We start from the raw sequence: 24,781 nt of genomic DNA on the forward strand, positions 1-24,781 counted from the left end.
CCTTTGCTCAATACTTTGTTGAAGCACCTTTGGCACCAATTACAGCCTCAAGTATTTTTGAGTATGATACTACAAGCTTGACACACCTATTTTTGGGCAATTTCTCCCATTCTTCTTTGCAAGACCTCTCAAGCTCCATCAGGCTGGATGGGGAGCATCAGTGCACAGCCATTTTCAGATCTCTCCAGAGATGTTCAATCGGGTTCAAGTCTGGGCTCTGGCTGGGCCACTCAAGGACATTCACAGAGTTGTCCCGTAGCCACTCCTTTGTTATCTTGACTGTGTGCTTAGGGTTGTTATCTTGTTGGAAGATGAACCTTTGCCCCAGTCTGAGGTCCAGAGCGCTCTGGAGCAGGTTTTCATCAAGGATGTCTCTGTACATTGCCACATTCATCTTACCCTCGATTCTGACTAGTCTCCCAGTTCCTACTGCTGAAAAACATCCCCACAGCATGATGTTTGGTTTCCTCCAGACATGACACTTGCCATTCAGGCCAAAGAGTTCAATCTTTGTTTCATCAGACCAGATAATCTTGTTTGTCATGGTCTGAGAGTCCTTCAGGTGCCTTTTGACAAACTCCAGACGGGCTGTCATGTGCCTTTTACTGAGGAGTGGCTTCCGTCTGGCCACTCTACCATACAGGCCTGATTGGTGGAGTGCTGCAGAGATGGTTGTTCTTCTGGAAGTTTCTCCTCTCTCCACAGAGAAATGCTGGAGCTCCGTCAGAGTGACCATCGGGTTCTTGGTCACCTCCCTGACTAAGGCCCTTCTCCCCAGATTACTCAGTTTGGACGGGCGGCCAGCTCTAGGAAGAGTCCTGGTGGTTCCAAACTTCTTCCATTTACGGATGATGAAGGCCACTGTGCTCATTGGGACCTTCAATGCTGCAGACATTTTTCTGTACCCTTCCCCAGATCTGTGCCTCGATACAATCCTGTCTCGGAGGTCTACAGACAATTCCTTGGACTTCATGGATTGGTTTGTGCTCTGACATGCACTGTTAACTGTGGGACCTTATATAGACAGGTGTGTGCCTTTCCAAATCATCTGAATCCAATCAACTGACTTTACCACAGGTGGACTCCAATCAAGTTGTAGAAACATCTCAAGGATGATCAGTGAAAACAGGATGCACCTGAGCTCAATTTTGAGTGTCATGGCAAAGGCTGTGAATACTTATGTACATGTGATTTTTTTCATTTTTTATTTTTAATACATTTACAAAGATTTCAAACGAACTTCTTTCATGTTGTCATTATGGGGTATTGTTTGTAGAATTTTGAGGAAAATCATTAATTTAATCAATTTTGGAATAAGGCTGGAACATAACAAAATGTGGAAAAAGTGAAGCACTGTGAATACTTTCCAGATGCACTGTATGTAAATGCCAATTGATGGAGATACAGGTGAAGTCAGAAGTTTAAATACACCTTAGCCAAATACATTTAAACTAATTTTTTCACAATTCCTGACATTTAATCGTAGAATACATTCCCTGTCTTAGGTCAGTTAGGATCACTACTATATTTTAAGAATGTGAAATGTCAGAATAATAGTAGAGAATGATTTATTTCAGCTTTTATTTCTTTCATCGCATTCCCAGTGGGTCAGAAGTTTACTTACACTTTGTTAGAATTTGGTGTAACCTGGGACAGGTTTGTAGGTCTCCTTGCTCGCACACACATTTCAGTTCTATCGGATTGTGATGGCCACTCCAATACCTTAACTTTGTTGTTCTTAAGCTATTTTGCCAAAACTTTGGAGGTACACTTGGGGTCATTGTGCATTTGGAAGACCCATAGTTACGACCGAGCTTTAACTTCCTGGCTGGTGTCTTGAGATGTTGCTTCAATATAGCCACATCATTTTCCTTCCTCTTGATGCCATCTATTTTGTGAAGTGCACCAGTCCCTCCAGCAGCAAAGCACTCCCACAAGAACAACATGATGCTGCCACCATGTTCTGGGATTGATTTGCACTTTTCGCACAAAACTACGCTCATCTCTTGGAGACAGAATGCATCTCTTTCCTGAGCGTTATGATGGCTGCGTGTTCCCATGGTGTTTATACTTGCGTACTATTGTTTGTACAGATGAATGTGGTACCTTCAGGCCTTTGGAAATTGCTCCCAAGGATAAACCAGACAGAGGTCTTGGCTGATTCCTTTTGATTTTCCCATGATGTCAAGAAAAGAGGCACTGAATTTGAAGGTAGGCCTTAAAATACACCCACAGGTACACCGCCTATCAGAAGCTAATTGTCTAAAGGCTTGACATAATTTTCTGGAATTTTCCAAGCTGCTTAAAGGCACAGTTAACTTAGTTTATGTAAACTTCTGACCCACTGAAATTGTGATACAGTCAATTAAAAGTAACAATCTGTCTGTAACAATTGTTGGAGAAATTACTAATTTCATGCACAAAGTAGATGTCCTAAACAACTTGCCAAAACTATAGTTTGCTAATATTAAATCTGTGGAGTGGTTAAAAAATTAGTTATAATAACTTCAACCTAAGTGAATGTAAACTTTAAGATAATAATTTTTCTTATCCATTCAATATATAACTATATTAACCCTTTAAGCTAGGAGAAAAATATAGTAAAAATATTAGTAACTACAGTCCAAAACTACAACCAAAACATGTATCGTTTTAAAGCTTAGAAGCTGTTCTTTTCATTGCATGCAGGCACTGAAACACTGCGCTTTGAAATTTGCAGACAAATCGTAACTGTTCTGTTTTGCTAATTTATACATAATTTTGCACTGCACATATTATTGTATCTTAAATGATGTAATGTCATTGAACACTAAACAAATCAGATTGGGTTCCGATCCGCACAAAAATCATCCATATTTGGCAGGGAGATATGTGATTGGTGACCGTTACATATAGCCACCAGATGGTGCCAAGTACATGACAGACTCAATATTGACTCATATGGCACAGAATGAAACTCATGCTGTGAAATGTCATTACTGAAATCATGTCTGCATGCTATGCAAACCTTTAGTTATTGTGTTTGCATGTGTAATTAGTTCTTAAGTATACTTACGTTTTGTTTGTTTGGAGAGGCTTTTAGACACTTTGAGATGTTTTTGTACACCAGGATAAATTATTTTTGTAATGCTATGACTTTTGATTGCATTGTCATTACAACATTTTTCCCAGTTACAGTTGACATGATGGGGAATAAAAGCAGTTGTTCAAAGCCATGTTTTTTTTTTTTACACCCCGAGATACATGTTAAATCAGAAAAATGAAAAAAAGTAAAATTTTGGCTTTTGTTTTAGTGTGATTTTTCAGCTGATTCTTAGGTTTCTACGTTTTCTTTACGATGATATCAAAAATTTGACACTCCTTGTGTTTTTCGTGGAGTTACAAGCCTTTATTTTGGGTATGCCACTGAAACAGGGACATTTTAAAAACACCTTCAGAGCTTAAATACTATTACTTAGAAAGGCATTTTCCTCCAATATTGCATACTTTGTAAAACAATGGCAATCAAACAAAAACAGATTAGTGTGAATATAGTTTAGCTACTTCAGATTTTCACCTTATGGACAACACTCACCGGTCACTTCTAGCATTTTATTTAACAGGAATATTTGCAGACAAGTTTGTCATAGAAACAATGAAGTCACAGAGAGTTAGATGAGGAAGTCATCATGACTGGCAGAGTCCCAGAACTGTCCAGTACAGAAGTGTAAGAAATCAAGAGGCCTAGACTCAATCTATTGTTGTCTTCCACTTTATTGTCCCTCCAATGAATACATAGTACATCAGCCATCACACTTGGGAGGTCTTGCTAATTCACATAGATAAGCTGGATCCAAATGTTCTTTCGCAGCACACTGTTGTCCCAATCTGATTTACATTTATCAGAAATGCAAGCAGTAGTGCTGTTGTAGTAATAATTAAAAATAAATTTCACAGCAAAGATCACAGGAGGAATAAAAATAAAATGGTACTGATGCCAATAGACCATGTGCTTATTAGCTATTATTCAAACGTCACCATAAATCTAAGTGCAAGATATGTCGACAACTAACACTACAGAAATCTCACTAAAAAGTCAATAAACCACGACTTGCTGAAACTTACAAAGTAAGCTCAGGAAAAATAAATTTATGGCAGATAATTATTTAAAACAGTTCATCTCTCTCACTCACTCACTCACTCACTCACTCACACAAAAGTGGTACTAAGGTTTCTAAGCGAGCAAGAGACCAGCTTGGATCTACATTGAGCCCCCAGATGCTTGAACAAGATGAGGAAGAAAGACATGTATACTAATTTTACTGGTGCCCCAGAGGACGACACACACCAAAAAAATAAAAAAATAATGAACACAAAGCAAAATCAAGATGAGGGATTCGCTTCTTGCTACCGGCCAAGAAAACAACAATAATCGAAAGGGTAACTTGACCGTAGTGCTTTCTTTCAAAACATTTAAAACAGTCAATATACGTTATTCATGTATATATTAATAGTAAAATAACAATAACCACTTGAAGTTATGTTGTATCTCACTTGGAAAAACCCCATTATTCTGCTTTTGGTAGAGCCATTTATAGAAGAGCACTCGAGGGAAGCATAAGCGTTCACAACACACTTCAAATTCTATTTTGAAAACGCATACATTCAAGCAGCAATAAAAAAATATTTATGGCGAATGCATAATCTCTGGAGAAAAGAAAGGGGAAAAAATACTGTATGAACATCCCTGCTATCATGTCTCTAAATACAAAACCTCTACCAATTTGCTTCAGTGTAACAAGAAGTCCATTTGTGTCTTTTTCCGCAGGTAAAAGTCAGTTCTCAGTGTATGTACGGATGACAGTCTCATGTTTTATATATTTTTTTTCTCTTTTCTGTTTTTATGTTAGAAGAATCCATAAGCATGCAAGCGTCAAAGAGGAGGGGGCTCAGAGGAAGGTTATGAGGTTTAGGCCAGCGCTGGAAAAGCCTCAGGATCATCCACGTTAGGGACAGAAACTCCTCCCCCCTGTTAAAAACAACAAGAGACTGAGTTAATATCAAACTATACTGCAGCTTCCTTGGCTTATTTTAGAAACAAAAATGAAGCAGGAAAAGCATTAGGTTACTGCAGAACAACAAAACACTTGAGTACATGTCCAAAGAAATTTTGGTGCTGGCCAATATGTCCAGGAATTTTAAAGTTTACCAGATAAATTGGAAGAAAATCCAGTCAACTCATTTGGATGATTATGTAATGCAATGGACTATGCATTATGTGTGATATAATAATTAAGAGATTGGAATGGAATTATTAGCATCTAACAAAGAAATCATAGCAAAATGATAAACTGCAATTTGCCACTTATATTTGTTCACAAAGAAATATAAAAAGAAATCATTAGTTTGTCATTTAATTTTTCACCTTGGCCATTTGTCTCTCTTTATTTTTATGACTATTTTCCTCACAGCACAGAAGCGTTCTGCTGCCGACATAATATAAAATGTGTCCAGCGTTTCTCTAAAGCATGAGATGCACATAAGCCTGGTGTCCTTCTCCAGAAGACGACAACACAAGGCTGTTTTATTGTGATTCTGAAGTGAGAAACTTTGGTGTACTCCTTCCTCTCGTTTACATGCATCTCAGTCAGTAAGAAAATTTCTCCACGGAAATGTAATTTCTCCACAATGCTTATGTAAATAAATAACAAACATGGTATCAGAGGAAGACTTTTTTATTCTCTGTTGCTTCGCTTTATTTCCAGATATTCCAGAGTTATTGCGGTGTTTGTTTCCCTACCTTTCTATCGTGACCTGCAGTGAAATTGCGCTGCAATAGTGGGGTTTCCCCTCACATAAAACTCTGGGATTCCCCCAGGGTACCGGAGCACATACACAAACGGGAGGGACAGTTGATATTTTACACTGAAATGTATAAATGGTATAGTTTATAGCAGAGGTTCTCAACCTTTTGCAAGCTGGGCCCCCCCAAAGCTGGTTCATTGCAGTTGGGGCCCCAGTGCCCCCCGCCCCGCCCCATGCTTTATTGTTGTTATTATTATTATTATTATTATTATTGTTATTATAATTGGCAGTAGCACCAGACTTCTAATGTGAGCTTGCAGGCATTATTATTATTATTATTATTATTATGAGTAGTAGTAGGCCTATCATCATTACTAGGTTATTGCTATATAATTATATGAGGTTACATGCTTTACTGTTATTATTATGATTATTATTATTATCATCATCAGTAGGTCTATTATCATTACTAGGCTATTGCTATAATTGGGAATTGGCACCAGACCTCTGATATTAATTTATGCTTTATTATTGTTATTATTACTAGGCCTAATAGTAGGCATCATCTGCATTTTTTACAGAAGCTTGCTGGTAGGTGATGTTAATGTGAGACCTGAGCCTGCTTTGCCTTGCAAAGATCCTCAATTCTTGGCTCAATGTTTGATAAACATAGCCTCAAATCATCCTCGATTTGTGCATGATTGCGGTATTTCGTTTTGAGTGCAATCATTTTTGAGAATCCTGCCTCACAAATATGTCGACGCGAAAGGAAGGAGAATCTTCAAGGCGACGTCACAGAGTTCAGGGTATTCTTGCATCAATGCTGCCCAGAATGACGAAAGAGGGCAGGAGCTAAAGAGTTCCTTCAGTCTATTGTCACTCTTCAGCTCAATAAGCTGTTCCTGCATATCAATCGATAGCTCGTTTGCTGTGCACACAAACGGATCTCGAACCCACGCAAAAGAGCGATAATCCTCTTTAAAGTACGTCGCAAATTGTTTTCTCATTGCTGACAGGTGCTCAGACGCTGATTGAAATAGGGAGGAGAAATCGTGTGACGTGCCTGCATCAGTGATAAAGTCTGCAAGGCTGGGGAACATGTCGCAGTTGCAAAGACAGGTTGAGGCCATTCAAGCGGTCAAATATATCGACCAAATAGGACAGAGAAGCAAGCCACATAGTGTCATCCAGATGCTTCGCCAGATCTGATTTGATTTCTGTCAAAAACCACTTCAACTCCTCTCGCAGCTCATACAACCGCTGTAACACCTGCCCCCTGGACAGCCAGCGAACTTCAGTGTGCAGAAGCAGCTGTTCGTGCCCTGACCCCATCTCCTGGCAGAGGACCCCAAACAAGCGAGAGTTTAGTGGCCGTGATTTGATGAGATTTATTATTTTCACGGATTGGTTCAGCACGGAGTCAAAGAGAACCGGCATTTTTTTAGCAGCTAGTGCTTCGCGATGGACCATGCAATTTGTCCATTTCACAAGTGGAGCTACTTGCTGAACGCTCACGCCCCGTCATTGCCTGCGCACCATCCGTGCATAGGCCAAAGCATCGGTCCCAAGCCAAACCATTTTCACGGATAAAAATATCAAGGACATTGAAAATGGCTTCTCCTGTAGTGTGCGACTGAAGAGGCCGGCAAAACAGGACATCCTCCTCAATCGCCTTGTCCCGCAGATACCTGACATAGGTGAGGAGCTGTGCCTGCCCAGCAATATCAGTGGATTCGTCCAGCTGCAGCGCGTAGTAAGGACTCTTTTTTACGAACTCTATCAGTTGCTCTCTGATATCATTGGACATGTCTACAATTCTCCTAGCGACTGTGTCATTGGACAGTGGTACTGCACCGAGTTTGGCTGCTGCACTATCGCCTATCATTATTCTGCACATGTCTTGCGCTGCCAGCAAAATGAGATTCTCGGCGATTGTATGCGGTTTACCCAGTTTACCGATCCTTTTGGCCACTACATACGATGCCTCCAAACACTGTTTAGACACAGTGCTGTGCACTGAAATGGTTGCCTGTTGCTGATGGAGGCCACCAAGCTTTCTTTTAAAATATTCAGCTGGTTCATTTTTAATGCCAGCATGCTTTGTTTCGAGGTGCCTTTTTAATTTGCAGGGCTTCATACTGTCATTTGCCAGCACCTCGGCACACACGACACACTGAGGTCTCAGATCAGCCGTGACTGTAAACCCAAATTGCAGGTATGCTTCATCGTACCTGCAGCTGGTGGTGCGTCGGTTGGCTTGTTGGTCCTCACAAGAAATTTCTCCATTTTGATGTGTTTTCAATAAAGTTTAGGCAATATGTTACTGTGTGTGTGGTGTATGTTGAGAGACGTATCAGGGGCTAATCAGTCGGGACTTAGGCACAATCTTTAATTAAACGAACAAAATAATTATTTTGCAGACAATTCAGATTTTATTTTAATACTTAACGATTGTAGTCCTCGTCAGTGTGTGTGTGTGTGTGTGTGTGTGTGTGTGTGTGTGTGTGTCTTAGTCGTGTGTGTAGTTTTAGCTAAGTGTAGCTACTGCCTAGCAGTTAAAAAAAGAATACTGGCTAGGGCTGAGATTTGATCTAATCTTAAAAAAGAATGTTTGTGGGTTTAGTCTTTAAAAAGACTGTTGGGATTTTGTAGTAAAGGCCTATGTAAATCGAGATTGATAAGACTAGCGAGCTTATCAATCTTTGTGTGAGAGTGAGTGAACATTTACATTTATACCCCGCTCTGTAAGCCAGGGCGGGAATGGTGGCGGCCATGCGCATGCGCGATTCATTTGCAGCCTGGACGCGGAGGGGTGTGTGTCTCCTCTCTGCTCTGACTGCTGTGCGAGGCTACTGAGAGACTGACCGACTGTGAGTGCTTTTGGACGGGAGAGGGGCTCACGGCAGCACCCGCTGTTCGTTGAGCACAGTAGGCCTAACTGCAGAGTGATTCGTGCTTTCGAGTCTCCAAACACCACAAAAGTCTCCAAAAACACCAGTAAAAGTCGCTGGATTTGTCGCTTTTGACAAAAAAAAAAAAAAGGCCGCCAGGTGGATGATTTGTTTGTGTTATAATCAGTGCTTGAAGTGGGGGGAAAAGGTGGCGGCACTCTCTTTGCATTGGCAAATCATGACATTTTTACAGTGAAAAACAAAACTTGGAGATATTGCTGTTACAACAATGTATTGTTATTTATTTAGCATAGCGCATCTCACAGCAATACTCAATCGTGTTTTGAATGATTCAGTGTTGTGAACGAATCGGTTGAGTCAAAGATTAAATGACCCATTCACAAACATCTGTCTCATTCTTGATGAATAGGCCGTTTGAACAAATCGTTTGAATGAACGACTCAATGACTCGCTTAATGAAACCGCTTATGCTTATCACCTGCATTTGCGCTCACTATCGACAAACCAATCAAATTTGTTCAAAACTTTTTTTTTTTTTAAATTAGTCCAAACACATTTTAATTTTTATTCAGGAGTTATGTATATACAAAACTATAACTTTTTATGACAGTAGTTTAGTGATAAAAAAATGTGCCCAAAAATTGTTTTTTTCCAGTTTTTTTTCCCTTCCATCGTAGCCTACTTGCGCCCCCCCCGGTTGAGAACCACTGGTTTATAGCATGTGCTTTTTCCACTGTACTTTCAGAAATGTTGAAGTATTTCCCCTTTGTTGACGCGCTCCAGCCTATGTTTGTTCTCCGGCATGTTCCTCGCACATGCCCACTCAGAACGCAGCTTGTGTTTACAAGACCATACTAAGCCGTGTTCTCAGGGAGAAATCTAGGTGTGCTAAACCACTTTCTCTTAATCCCTTAAATGGCGTAAGGAAATCTGCATTCTCCTTTAGAAGACGTTTCAGAACACTGCTTACTGCAAAAACCCTGGATTAAACAATTTTCTTAAATGCACGTAAACGTGGTCACTAGAAGCATGCGAGTTAAAAAAATTTATAGGATAACGAAAACCCAGTAGACCCATTCACACTGTCAGATCCCCCTGGCTTATGTACCATTATATAAATAAATATAAATTAGGGGTCGAACGATATTGGATTTTGCTGATACGATAATATGTTGAAAGGCAATTCATTTTTAAAAAATAGTTTTTAAAATTGGTAGGCTATATTAATTGTTCTTGGTCTTTCCTTCCTGGAATAGGGAGGGCCAGACAGAGGCTACAAGAGTCCAAATGTAATTAAATTCCAGATGCAATAACCAGGGTGGGAGGGCGGGTGGGAGATTTGATTCATAGCGTGGAACTTTTAACTTTAAAGGCACTTTAACTTTGAAATACAGCAGAGACTCTTATTTTGAAATGTTTGCGCTTCACTACTTCCAAGACTTTAAGGATCCGTGGGAACCCTGATATACTTTTTCTGTATCCACGATCCCAATTACATGGATTTAATAAAACAATTATGTGTGAAAAACTGTTAGAAACTGACGGCATTCTGAGTGAGTTTGATTGATACATTGAAAGATCGTTCATTGATATGAAATTTGTCAGCATTGCTGTAGTTTATAACACTTTACCCTCCAGAATGCTTATTTTAAGCGATTGACTGATTTTTTATCAGATTGTCAGCATTGTGAGTTAATTCATACATTAATAGATTATTCACCTTGTTCATGATATGATGCATTGTACTACTGCTGCAGTTTATATAAAAACACTCTCCCCTGCAGAATGTATATTATAAGAAGCAAAACAAACGATTCCAAGTCAAATAAGGATATCTTAGTTTTACCACAAGTAAATCCCATCTTTGATCATATTTTCTAAAGCTATGGCCATTTGTGCATCTGACCAATAATGTTAGAGTGACAGCAGTAGGAACGCCCACTAGTGACACAGAGTATAAAGACTAAATAAGTCTAAGCGACAAAATCACTGTGTGTGTGAATGGGGTGTGATACATGTATGTTACTTACCTTCTCAGATCTGCCTCCACCTCGACTTGGCCGCCCACCGCCACCACTGCCACCACCACCGCCTCCACCACTGCCGCCACCACCACCGCCGCCGCCGCCACCACCACCACCACCACGACCCCCACGGCCTCCACGAGAGCCCCCGCGGCCACGTCCTGGTCGACCCAAGTCTCCGAAGTTAATCTCCAGCTGGGAGGTGATGTCATTGGCTGGTTTACGAAAGTGGTGATCTCCGGTACCTTCTTCAGCCTTTAAAAAAATGTTTAATGGGATCAGCTTCAGGTACATGATCTACCATTCTAAAATAACACATTCCTTCTTAATGAATTGTGAGATCTTCAATAATTGAACTATGGCAACACAGTCAAATTTGTTTTCCATTTTGTTATAGCTTCTGAATTGGGGTAGTAAAGCTTGAAAAAGGGAATTGGCAAAGGTGTCTCATAACCGATGTTCATCATGTATAAAGTATAGCTTATGTTTCTAAATGCTTTAGTAATTCATTAGTAGTTTTTACTACTAGTTTATAAATGCTGGCTTGTGCATATGCTGTATTGTGTCATTAAAGTTACATGGACTTCAACAAAATGTTTTACATGGGGGCACGAGACCAACTCAAAAAGGTAGTGATATATCTGTCAGGCCGATTAATTGGCCGATATTTGCAATAATCTGCAATCTGACCTTTTAACAGAAGTGTTAACTTTCCCTGGTGTCAGTCCCAAAATCTAAAAGTTTTAGATTTCAGCTTCAAATAGTAAATATTGTATAAAATAAGTGTTCTATCAGCTATCGACCATCCTGCTGGCTAGATATCAGTATCGACATTGGCCTCTGAAAATCCCATATCGATCGACAACTACTCAAATGTAGTGGCAAGGGTGATCACTTGAAAAATTAAATGAATAGTGTAATATAAAAGAGGGCAGATTAGAGTGCCGTCGCGGTGGCATTTTTAAAAAGAAAATGTTTTACCACGGCGATAAACTGTGTTTTGAGTTGGTTGGTTTTTAAAAACTTCTGTCTGTTATTGCACCATACCCTACCTTACACTATCAGTAACATGTAAATTATGATTTATTACATGTAAATAAAATAATATTAATAAATTGATTTTTTATTAAAATAAAAAATATTTCAAATCTGCTAATATAGCTAACCTAAAATATTCAACACTACTAAATATCATTAAACAGCTGGAAAATAATTAAATGATTCAGTCCTACCTTGGCTGAAAGCTTTTCAATTATCAGATGTTTTTAATTATTTCAACAAGAATAAAAAATGGTTTCAAAGAGGAGGTTTCAACCACGCTGAAGACATGTTCAGAAGCAGTGTTCATCTTGTCAACTAAATTACTAAAATCTACACATGCAAAATATGCATCATGAGGATATTTAAGGATTTAAATATAGCATACTCTTGATGAAAATGTGCTGAGAAATAAACAACACTGCAAGATATTACCATTGCGCTAACAATGTTTTAGAAAAAACTTTTTTATTCAAATGGTCCAGAACCGGTTCCATTATTTAAATATGATTAACGACTTTGGGTTACATTTTGCTTTTTAGTGAAGCAAAAACACTTCTACATCGACAGCACACACACACACAAGTTATGAATGTCCAACTCAAAATTAAAAAATAACTGTTGATGTCTCAAAAGCATGTACAACATTAGACTAGTTAACAGTCTAAACTGTCTCTTCACTGTACTTTACTTTAGAGCTGTGAGACACTGTTACTGACTGCTTGTTCATATGACAATGTGTAGTAGGGCTGGGCGATTAATCAAATTTAATTTTCAATTACGATTATTGGCTTCCAACGATTATGAAAACGAGATGATCAAGATAAAACGATTATTGTGCCGCATTCAGTTTTGCAATGCATCCTTTATTAAAGTTCAAATAAGGAAGTGGGTTATAAAAATAAACTCAGAATTGGCATTTCCCTGTGCAGTCCGAGCAGCATCTATGAGTTGCGTGAAGTGACCAGGGAAGAGATTGAATCTTCTGATGGATCAAAGTGAACTTTTTTGGCTTCTTTTCCTAAATATCTCAAATGTAAATTTATTTAGCTATACTGCACAAGAAAATATTGCTATTGGAGAATGTTGAATACAACATTTTATAATTTGCTAGCGATCTAGTGACAGCTGCGCCCTGTTTGATTGACAGGCGTCGTATGCGTGTACTGAACATGTGCGTGTTCCGAAAATGTTCATGCTAATGCACACCTGAATGGTCAAATACATTAAAAAAAGTATGCCAAAATGCCCATCTTAGTGAGGTATTCATGTAAACACAGAGAGTGATGTCTAAAGTGAATGTAAACAGTGGAGAAAAAAGCTGATTTGTATTAAAATGCCAGACTTGTAAGTATAAATGTAAGCTAATAGACCTGCTGCTGTCCCCACTGTGTCATTATAATAATCAAAACAACCATATACAAGAAAACGAGGATGTGAGATTTAACATATACAAGTTTTCTTGTCATTACTGGAATTGTATAAAATAATTCAATATGCAATACAATTTCTTGTTTGTTTAGAATTGTAAAAATGTATACATAGAATCAATTAATGAATTGCATTTATGCCTCTAAAAAGTCTGCAAATATGCCTTTTACAAGTAGCATTAAATCTATTTCTTGTTATATTCACCCTGTTGAAATCTGTAATGATCTCATCATTTGGCAACAAAGAACTGTATTTCTTATTTAAGTAATTCTTCCTCAAATGTACTAAACTAATCTTACTGAAATCATTAACGCATAGAACCAGATTTGTCAATTACCTTACGATTCCCATCCCTAATAGGCCGTTGTCGTAACAATTTAACGCAAAATCCTAAAGTCTCTAAAAATGGGAAATCAAGACGTCCCTAGCATGAAGATTCACAGTAGAATGAATAATCTAGAAGAAACACAGTAACTATGGATCTAGTACTTCACTATACTAATTATATGCTATTATTTCAGGTTTTCCCAAGGTCTTACAAAAGTCGATACTTTTATCGATGCGCATCACCGCTGAGGCGGTTGTCATGGTGTTCCTTGCAGCCGTAGCAGATACCTTGTGGAATGAGTCAGGATCAATATCTCCAGCTTCAATCACAGCTCCAGCCTGCCGCTGCAAAACACAAAGAAAAAAAAACCCCCATGATATTACTCAAAACATTTGATAAAATTGGACTTTTAATTTATTGGCTTTTAAGCCTCAAAGCTAACAGATGAGGACATCTAAATGCTAGTGTACTTTAACAAGTTGACAAATATAACTGAGCAAATATACAACATCAAAATAAAAAACTGCTTTAAGCCTTCCAATGGGTCTTTAAAAATGTTTAAATCCATTAACTTAAATGTAAATCTTGTACCAAAGAGTAATGATATGGATTTTTCAATGGCCGATGCCGACACCGATATCTAGAGAGCAGGATGGCCGATATAATACACTTAAACACTAGTAAATCAGAGGTACACAACATTCCTGAAGTGAAACACACTTTTTTATTCAATATTTATTCAATTCGGTTGATTAATATCCATAAAACTTGAATACAGAAATCCTTTACGTTAACACGGTTATTGGTCAATATTTCTCTTTAACTACCATAGAGCACACATCAGGAAACCTACCGTGCCGACTTCCTCGCTCTTTGACTTGTGCAGTACGTAGCCCTTCTTCCACTGACCGTCATTCCCCTCGTTGGGCTTGCGGATGTTGAATTCAACTTTGGCGCGTTCTTTGTCCTGCATTGCCTTCCACTCGTCCAGTGTCATCTCCTTCGGGCCTTCCTCCTTCACCTCCTCCACTTCATTCTCCCTACACAAACACAATCCAATTATGATGCTCTTTAAACATCTTATCAGAGATAAAAGAGCTTTCATCAACAACTGTTATTGCGAACAGAGTTGCACTGCATTGCACTCACTTGTTTTCGGAGTCAGCAGGGGCGTTCTCCTGTCCTTCAGGAACGGGTTCAGGTGCAGCTGACTGATCAAGCTCACTGTCAAATCACACACTACTATAAGATCTAGGGAACATCAAATTCACTTAACTCCTTCCCCCTGAACATCCCCCTCCCCTCACACTACAAACATCCAGTGGTCCAACACAAAATTAAAGTATACATGCATACAAAAAAAATAAAAAATTACAAATAAAAAACAGATAAGAGGAAACACTTAATATATAAACAAATTAAAACTACAAATCTCTCTCCACTGCCCCTTCCCGAGAGCCTTCTAAAAAGGCTAAATAGCCGCCTCATTTTTTATTAAATAAATATACGTTGCCTAGCATTCTATAAGACATTGCTTAAAATGCCGCTACCTTGCCCATCTCTGTGTGCCACTCTTGAAACGAGGGCGTGCCAGCTGACTTCAATCCCCCAAGTATGACCTGTCTGCCAATCATAACACTGGCCAGGACCCAATTTTTTATGTTTTATCCTCTATATTAATGACCGCCCAAAATACAGTCTGGGGCAGAGTGAAATTTTAGTGCCCAATACATCACACACAAAACTCTGAACCCTCAACCAAAATTCGTGAATCTTAAGCCAAAAAACATGGTTTGTGTCCCCATCTTCTGATTGACATCACTAGCAGGTGGGCGTGTCTTTAAGACCAAGCCTATACAATCTAGAGGGTGACCAATAGAATCAATGTAAAATCTTAAATTGCATAAGGTGCACCCTTGCATCTCTAGATGTAGACTTGACGTTTTAAAGAATCCTAGCCCACACTCCCTCCTCCTAATTTTAAATATTTCTCCCATAATCTCTTGAAAAGCTGAAGCTCCGTCCCTCAGACTCTGAATTAGCAGGGAGTAATACACTGATGCCTCATGACCTTTTCCAAAAGCAGTAATCACCACTACCAGAGTATCTGCCACTTTAGGGGTGTAAATGCTACTCCCAAAAATAGTACAAAGCAGGTGGTGCAGCTGTAAATGCCTAAATTGAGACCTGGGAATCCCAAAATGTTGACCCATATTTTGCAAGGATCTCAACACTCCACTCTCATATAGGTAACAAAGCTTATTAACCTCCCTCACAATCCACTCTGTCCAGCAGAAAGGGGACTTATTAATACATAATTTAAGGCTCAGCCATATGCTTGAGGCAACATTTAAATAAATGTCCGAATTAAACACTCTGGACACTTTGTCCATACCGAGTGGAAACGCAAGATAACAGTGTGTAACTTAAATTCTCTGATTAGTTTGATAGAGAGGCTTTGCAATAGTGAAATAGGGGCAATAACTTCCTGTTGAATAACAAACCAGGGAGGGGCTCTCTCAGGTGGAAGTGACCAATGAGACTGAATGCATAATAATAATAATAAAAAAATCTTGGGTCGTCCTTGCTCACCTTTGTCAATCATGTAATTTACTGAAATGTAATCTGGGACGCATACCATTCCAAATGAAGGACTTTGCTATGCTAACAAAATATTGAAATAAGAGGGGGGCATCTACAGGGAGAGATTGTAACAAGTAGTTGAATTTTGGAATAAAATTCATTTTAATAACATCAACCTTCGTAATCATTGATAAATGTAATGAAGCCCACATCGCAGTTAAAATAATCTGAAAATAATCTTTTCAAATTCACTTAACTCTTACATGATCGTACACACCACACCTTTCAAGCAATGCTAATAGATATAGTTTTCGAAAATGTATGACTCATCGGCCAATTATTTAATGTCATCCACCCAAAAAAGCTGCTACAAGACTATAAGCCTCAAATATTTCACATCTATAATCATACCTGGTTTCTTCCTTCACATTGCCCCAGTTGTGCAAGCCGCTGCCGCCTCGCTTCTCATCTCCTTTCTGTCGACTAAAACATGAAATGGAAAACATCATTCCAGTGAGACCAGTGCATCAAGACACCTTTAACTAAACATCTGTTGTCCACTGTCATCACACTCACGATTTGTCAATGCCGCTGTGTCTGTCGAAGTCACGTTTCCCCCGGGAATCAAAACCATCTCCACGTCCCATGCCTCGTCCACGTCCGCCTCTACCACCACGGCCTACACCACGCCCTCTAGATGGCTTGTCTCCAGCCAGCCTGAGGATGGCGAATATATTTTATGACATTCCGAATATCAAATTGATTGACTAAATCAATGCTAAAATGAATAATCAATACCAGAAGCAATCCCAGTGGATTTATTAACATTACAGCTGATTCAAGTTTAATGCTAAATTCACCTAACACTTGCATGTAGTATTTAAGCACAAAAGCCTAGGTTTTATTTACTAACCACCTGAAATCCAGTTTAATCAAGCACTATTTGCACTGTTAGAGCATCGTGCTTTAAGTATTTAAATTGAGTCATTGTCATTATGTATTGCTGCCAATATTTATCGGCCAACTATTGACCAAATTAAAACAACCGGCAAATCAGTTTTAAGCATGAAAACGCCGATATGGTTAAATTATAATAAATGATTAACACTTTGTAAAAACTCTTTGAATTCAAATGCACAATCCAGAAATAATGATTGCTTGAGGGTTGGCACTCCCAAGAACATGTAATATTTAATTAATAATTATTCTTGTTCTCAAATTGAGGAAAAACCACCAATACAGATGTGACCATCCAAGTCGCTCTGAAACCAGCAAACTTTGACTCCTTAGACATTGGTATGGTATCCATTAAGGCTGCACATTTTCTTAAGACTGAAGTGGCAATACGGTCTTGTGCAATTACGAAAGCTTTAAAGTATGCGTTTAAAAATAAACTGCAATCAGTAAGCAGCGCCCTCTAGCAGTCTGGATGCATTATCCATTATTCCACTATAGAACTCCCATTATTCACTTTTAACCTGATGCCATCCCAGATGTGCTGACTGTCTTCAGCAAATGACAAATAAAGATTTTTTAGAAGATAGAGCTCTCTCAGGTCCTTATAATGTAAGTTCACGGGTGCCAGCACTTTGACAGTCCAAAAGTCACATTTAGGCAGCATACAAGTAATCCATGCGACCACAGTTGATCAATGAATGTCTTCTGAAGCAAATCGATAATTAAAATGTCATTAACTTTCGGCGAGTTCATGAGAGAATTTGGAAGCAGCGTTTATTTACAACAGAAGAACTAATGTCACGTGAGTTTTCGGCCATTTCAAACAGCATCAGAGCCATGGATGGAAGCACCAATTAAAATTTTTAAATGTTTTAGTTATCGACTTGTTTCTTACATAAACCTAACAATTCATTTCAGAAGACATTCATTGATTGACTGGAGTTCTGTGGATTAATTTATGCTGCCTAAATGTACTTTTGGACCATCATGCTGGCACCCATGTGCTTCCTTTATAAGGACCTGACAGAGTGTCTTCTAAAAATCTTCATTTGTGTTCTGCTGAAGACAGTCAGTCATACACATTTGGGATGACATCAGGGTAAGTGAAAAATTTGATCATTTACATTTTTGGGTTAACTATTCCTTTAAAGGCAGTTTTGTTCCTTTAATAACTTTTAATTTCTTCATGATGTGGTTGACATTTCCATGGAATTACCCAACATATGCATTGTATATTTATTATATACAGTACAAACATGTAGTATGTGAGTTTTGTTGTTTTGAACTGCAAAAACAGAAGTGCAAAAATGTTTTAGAAGTTAGAAAAAAAAAAAACCTCTCACATCAGTTAGTTTTAGCTTTTTATCTTCTATTTATCTTTCATTGTGGCTCTTTCAAATTTTGGCCTGTCATGTGTTCAACAGATTGTTGTGCTTTTGTACCTCTTTGTACCAGCATCGATATAGGCTATAGTTTTTTGTATTATTTATAAATGTATACAAGCTAGATTCTGGTAGTCTACTGTATACTTTAAAACCTAACACTCAGAACTGGCCTGCAAAATCTGGAATTGTGCAAATTGCGTAATTCTTTCAGTAAATTGTGTGCTTAAAGAATGCAGACAGCATGTGCAAATAAACAATGCTATCAGCAGGCACAAACTATACTTGGCACACTCCCCCTAAAATGTTATTTGTTGGAGAAGAAAACTGCAAGGCACTATAAACTAGACTCTTTAAGTGGGGCTTTTGCCTCATAATAAAGCTCAGCATGCAGTCAATCACATTGTTTAAATTATGACAATAACTCACTTGTCCGCACTGAAATCGCCTCCCTCTGGCTTGTCATCAGTTGGTTTGTCAAAGCGCCGCTCACGAGGAGGTCGTCTCTCAGGCCTCCTTTCGGCAGGGCGTCCCTCTCCTTGACCTCCTTGGTGTAGAGAACCAACCTGACCTTGCTGCTCCGGCCTCCGTCCAACCCTCCTCATCCCTTAAATACAAATTCAGATATTAAACTCAAAGGACAAGGTCAAATTATGAAAAATTCAAAGAATAACTGCATTTACAACTACAGGTGCTGCTATATTTGCAATGAAATTCATTAAATATCTTCCTGCAGTCAGCCCTTTTGAAAAACTTTTAAGCTCATAGTTGAGAAATCATTTTATGCATGTTGCTTTTAGATCCAAATGACGACCGTCAATGCTCAAGTCAACAAAAGAAACAAGCACTAAACACTGCCAGTCCCCCTTTTCAGCCATCTTGGGTCCGCAAATTTTTTCCCCTTTAATTTATTTTCATAAAATACTTCAAACGTGTTCTAAACCATGACCCAAACCATCCAGCTCAGAGGTGAATCACGACTTTACAAACTTTGATTTGAAGCAAAGTATTTGAAAAATCTGAAAAAAGACAAAGATGTATTCAAATTAAAACCAATTAAAAAAATTAAAAACGATTAGTATAAAGTTGTTGATTATACATTCAGAATCAGTATATTTTAAGTATTTTGATAAATATAATAAAAATAGATAGACATGGATATAGATATACAAATATATGAGAATCTAGGGAGACCGACATGGGAGTCAGCGGTTGCTGCAGTGCTCTTTTGGTGCACTTTGTTTGCCGTGATTCTCAGACTGGTGGATGTTTGTGGAGGATCATGGGTAGTGTAGTTCTTAGTGTTGAAAAACATGGCCTGATGGCTTCAACAAAAACATATACCATTAATAGATAACTGATTAATTGGCCAATAGTAAATAAAATGTACATATATAAAAAAAATATTTTTAGAATGATAAAAAAAAAAATCTTAGTCTTACCTACTATGATGGGCACAGACATTCAGGCTTCAACAATAAAATAACAAAAGCAGTTAATTGTGTAACCAAAATCTCAATAACTAGAAAAATTAAGATTTGGTGCATTACGGTGGACTTTAAACAAGTCAGAAACACACTTATTTTGAAATGACAGAGACTTATTTACCTATATTTTTTTTATAGCCTACATGTTCACCAGGGTAGGGCTGCACCAGCTGTGCATAAGGTCTCACTTAAGTTGAGACATAAATTTGGGACACTAAGGGCTTAGTAACTACTAGTTAGTGTGTAACTAAGTCAGTGCTTAATTTGGTTGCACCACCTGTTCTTAAGGCAAGATTTAACAATTAGGTCATAAGCTCTCCATAATGCGTAATCGCATAATATGATGTTTACCTTTATTTATCCAATAAGTAGCCTTGAAATGTGTACACAGAAGTGTTAAACAGCCACCAATTTCAGTTTTATCTTGTTTAAACCTTGTTTGCTCACATAACTGTCAGCTGTAATAAAGCACATCCCTATTGAAATACAATACGTAATAAAACGATTTAATTAATGGTATATTTAGCCAATGTAAATAATAATATTCAATAACTGTATCTAATATGAATAAGGGACAATAAATAAATATGAATACAACAGGCTGGAATAATTTACATTTATTCATTTTAATATCCATTTCATATATGTTGAATCTTGACACTGGGTGGAATACTCAGGAAAGTGCACCATTAGATCGGGTTCATGCTCAAGTTTTTTACATAATGCTTTCTCCCGTAAATGTAAACGAGTGTAAATGCCAACATCGTAATATATGTCCAAAGGACTGAAGCTTGTCAACCAAAACATGAGCTCATTAGGCGAGTCTGCTTCAGAAAATATTTTGTTTATACGCAGGGTTACGTCCTACCGAAGTATAATGGTGCAACGCTCACATATTTAGTAGTGTGACTTAGTGTCTATTTACGCCACAACTAGGCTGAGTTGTAACATACTGTAACATCCATTTTGCATCTAGCTCGTGCAACTGGCCCCAGATGAAGAGCTTATTTATGTATGTTTCACCAGTACTTTTGACTTTTACATTTTAGCCGATAATCGATAGTTCCAAAAAGCAACTACCTGCACCGATAAATAGGTAAAACCGATATATCGGTCTAGTCTATAGTTGCAAACCACCTAAAGCATGATTTAAATAAACCTGTGATCAAATCTGCAAACCAAACACTGATCTGACCTACATTACTGGCACTTCCTCCTACTACAGGTACCCCATAAAATAAACTAACCCCATGTCTAATATTTGCATATCCTACAGGCTTATACAAGTCAGCTCACGCCTAAGTGAGATGATAATCACTACACTCACAAACTGCTGTAAGATTAGCATGTGTCTAAAACAGCTACGCTGTTAAAAATGAAATTAAGTTGATCAGATAGTGATGTTGACATGTCACTGCAATAAACCAGCTCAATAAAACGCATGCTGAACGTGTTCGGAGAGCAAAACATGGTGTTAGTAAACATTGAATGTCTCCGTCGATAGCAGCTCAGGTTGTTTATATGCACACGAGCACTCAGTTAATATTTGGGTCTCAAAACCTTTCATAGACGGCCTTTATGGGGCATCACAGACGCGTTCTGAATGCGTTTTTGACGCGTTTGCGACGATCGAGTGAACCGCTATTTGACGCGTGGAGTTTTAGACCGTGCTTTCTATCTAGGCAACTCAATAGATATTAGCCGCAACCGATATTCGGCGCTAAGTCTCCTACATACCCTCTTTCTTCATAGGAACAGGGGCCTGGACTTCTTCTTTCTTGTCCTGCGCTGTATTTTTCCTGTCTTTCTGCGACTCTTTCTTCGGCTGTTTGGCGGCTTGAGCAGCCGTCTTCGAGCCGCCCGACGCGGCCGCATCTTTCTTCTTGTTCTCGGCCGCTTTTAATATCTCGAACGGGTCGGACTCGTCGTCCAATAGCTGGTCGAACCGATTAGTAACGACGCAGCCGAAGCCTTCTTGCAGATGCCCGGGCATGATGGCGCCCCAACAGCGGGATTCTCCTCCGATTCTTAGAGGCTTTGAGCGAACTGCTCACGGTGGACAACCACAAGATGGCCAAGGAAGACACCTGCTTCTCTTCCGGCGCTCTCAATATCCGGGACATTGCAGCGTCCGCGCCATATGGGGGGTGTAGTTTTACAAGTGTGCACTGACGCACGTTTTTGTTAGAACAATATTGTATTATTGTGGCTTTTACTCCGCGTCTGTTAGCTTTGAGGCCATTTATATTCTAGAGCTCTTTTTAAACTATCTTTTAGCTGGTATCATTTGCTAAAATTTACTGTTGATCTCTTCCAGAAAGTTTTTTAAAATAAAATAGGCTAGTGATGTATGAAGGTTAAATAGTGCCTAAATGATTTGCATGCGCAGAGTAAGATTTGTGAAAGCGTAAATCAAATTTCAAGCGTAAAAATAAATTGCATGCGCACAGCAGGTTCTGTAAAGGTGTGAAACAAGTTGAAAGCGTAAAAAAAAAAAAAATAGCAATACTTTAATGCTTAATGCTTTCTTAAGTGTAATTTATGCAAGTTCATCCATGCACAACTCAACCACTGAGAGCGTGACAGTCCACTTGTTCCTCAAATGGCTCAGCGTCATTCCTCTGGGTATCTCTCTTAAGTATTAATTTGAAATATTAATACATACACATAGTTTTATTGTGAGTGTAAAGTTGAGCCGACACCGTTTATTGATATAAATTAGGGCTGTCGATTTAACACGTTAATTCCGTGCGATTAATTTTATAAAAAATAATGCGTTAAAAACATTAACACATTATTTATCGCCCCCGGATTGTAATAAGGAAGATTCCTGAGAAATGCAAGCTTGTAGTACCACCTGTTTACTCCAGAGGGCAGTAAGTGAAACTTGAGCTGTGTGGTAACGCGCAGTTTATACAGTGAAGAAAACAACCAAACACAAACATGCATTACGTTCTTGCCTTCAAAACATTTGAAGGAGCGCAAATCCGAACTAAGGGATCTCAAGATGTGTTCTAAGTATTAAACTATGTTTAACTTGATACAGTGACCTAAACATTTTATATTTATGATGCAACGCACCCAAAACGCAACACAGTCATGTCTGACACTTGTTGAAATTGACGGGTCCTTAAACAAGCCCTCATAATAAATCTCAACTGATTGACAAATTCACTTGTGAAATGGATTGCTGTGAACTGTATGACAATGATTGACTTATGATCAATAATATGGTAGTAAACAATACATTGAATTCTAAAGCCACTTTTTTGTCTTATCAATGATTAACTCTTCTGCCATAAGAATGTAATGTATATATAAATATATAAATATTTTTAAATATTTAAAGATAACTATGTATAATTATTTCATCATTATATATTTAATTATTGTTATATTAGGGGTTTTCTCAGCAAATATTTTTATATGCGATTAAATGCGATCAATTAAATCGGTACACTATGTAATTAATTCGATTAAAAATTTTAATCGATTGACAGCCCTAATATAAATATGATTTTTATTCTGCTGTTGGTCAAACAGTCAGATAGTCCCGCACCCAACTCACGCCATTGGTTGAGTACATTGCTGGGGCGGGTCTCTCAAAACAAACACATTAATTTTTATAGCGCCACAGAGACACAGTACTGACAGTTTTCGAGAAAATTAACATATGAATGGCTTAGTTATAGTTGTCTCTGCATTTTAAGCTGGGATAGGAGAAAGTATTTTAACAATGAAAAAGTTGCAAACTTACAAACTTGTTCCACAGAAGAAAGAAAGTCATATAGGGTTGAAACTTGAGGGAGAGTAAATTATGATTGAATACACATTTTGAGGTGAACTATCCCTTTAACTTTTGTTGTTATTGTTGTTTTGGCAATGTGAAATTATATTTTCCTAATTAGTTAATTACAAATTGTAAAAAATTCAATAAAAGTTGAATGTAGCCTGTATGGGTGTTTCTTCAATTTTGTCCAATATCATGCCAAGGGGTTGATTTTTATTTAAACTCACAACTTTTTTTTTGTTTTGTTTGTTATAAAGTTCATATTACAACTGAAACTGTTTCACCATGTATTATAATGTATTATTTGTACTTTTCAAATACATTTTATAAAGATTTTACTGTTTTAGCCTTGTCATAGTCCCAGACTTTCAATATAATACTATGAAAATCCATTATAAAAATAAAACTTATTATGTATTAAAAACTATGATAATATAATAGATAATATAAACAAAGAGTGAAATAAACATAAACCATTTCGATATTTATAGTGTTAATATGATTGTTAGCCTATCAATCTTTCAAAAATGATGACTGCCTCAAATGGCGTCATTTCCACACCAAACAATTTTGTAATTGTAATAAAATGAGTTTTTTTCATAAGTTAGTGTACTTGTTTAACAAGTCGACAAAAGTGTTAGTGAAGAGGATGCTTGAGATGAAACATCTAGGTAAATATCACTTGTGAGCAGAATGTTAACAATCTCTCCCTTGTAAGAGTAAGAGTATCCCTTGTACATTTGGAGTTCCACAAGGCTCGATACTCGGGCCACTTCTTTTTCTTTATATATAAATGATTTACCTTAAGCTTGTACAAATTCAAACTGTATCTTATATTCTGATGACCCTGTCATCTTTACATCAAATAAAACTTGGTACAATTAACAACCACTCTGAATTAAGACATGAATATTTGCATACATATTTAAATCGTCTCATCTCGTAAACATATTTCAGTTCAAAATCCCATTACTATTGTAACGTATGACCTTGTCTTGTTTTACTGTTTCCCCTGTTTTCCATTTGTGTCACCTTTGTTACTCCATAGTCTTCACTTTTGACCCG

General features: G+C 37.9%; 1 protein-coding gene across 1 annotated transcript; it reads right to left on the minus strand.

Moving 5' to 3' along the window:
* Positions 1–3,500: 3,500 nt before the first annotated feature.
* Positions 3,501–22,029, minus strand: LOC127648739 (plasminogen activator inhibitor 1 RNA-binding protein-like). The gene is made up of 9 exons (XM_052133469.1): positions 21,664–22,029; positions 18,869–19,046; positions 16,677–16,817; positions 16,512–16,583; positions 14,667–14,741; positions 14,371–14,557; positions 13,805–13,861; positions 10,727–10,975; positions 3,501–5,008 (listed from the first exon to the last, which is right to left on the minus strand). Exons 1-9 carry the CDS (start codon positions 21,917–21,919, stop codon positions 4,949–4,951), a joined length of 1,275 nt encoding a protein of 424 aa, XP_051989429.1. The 5' UTR covers positions 21,920–22,029; the 3' UTR covers positions 3,501–4,948.
* Between the last annotated feature and the right edge of the window lie 2,752 nt (positions 22,030–24,781).

This window comes from Xyrauchen texanus, chromosome 9 (genome assembly GCF_025860055.1).
Source record: "Xyrauchen texanus isolate HMW12.3.18 chromosome 9, RBS_HiC_50CHRs, whole genome shotgun sequence".
Taxonomy (NCBI): domain Eukaryota; kingdom Metazoa; phylum Chordata; class Actinopteri; order Cypriniformes; family Catostomidae; genus Xyrauchen; species Xyrauchen texanus.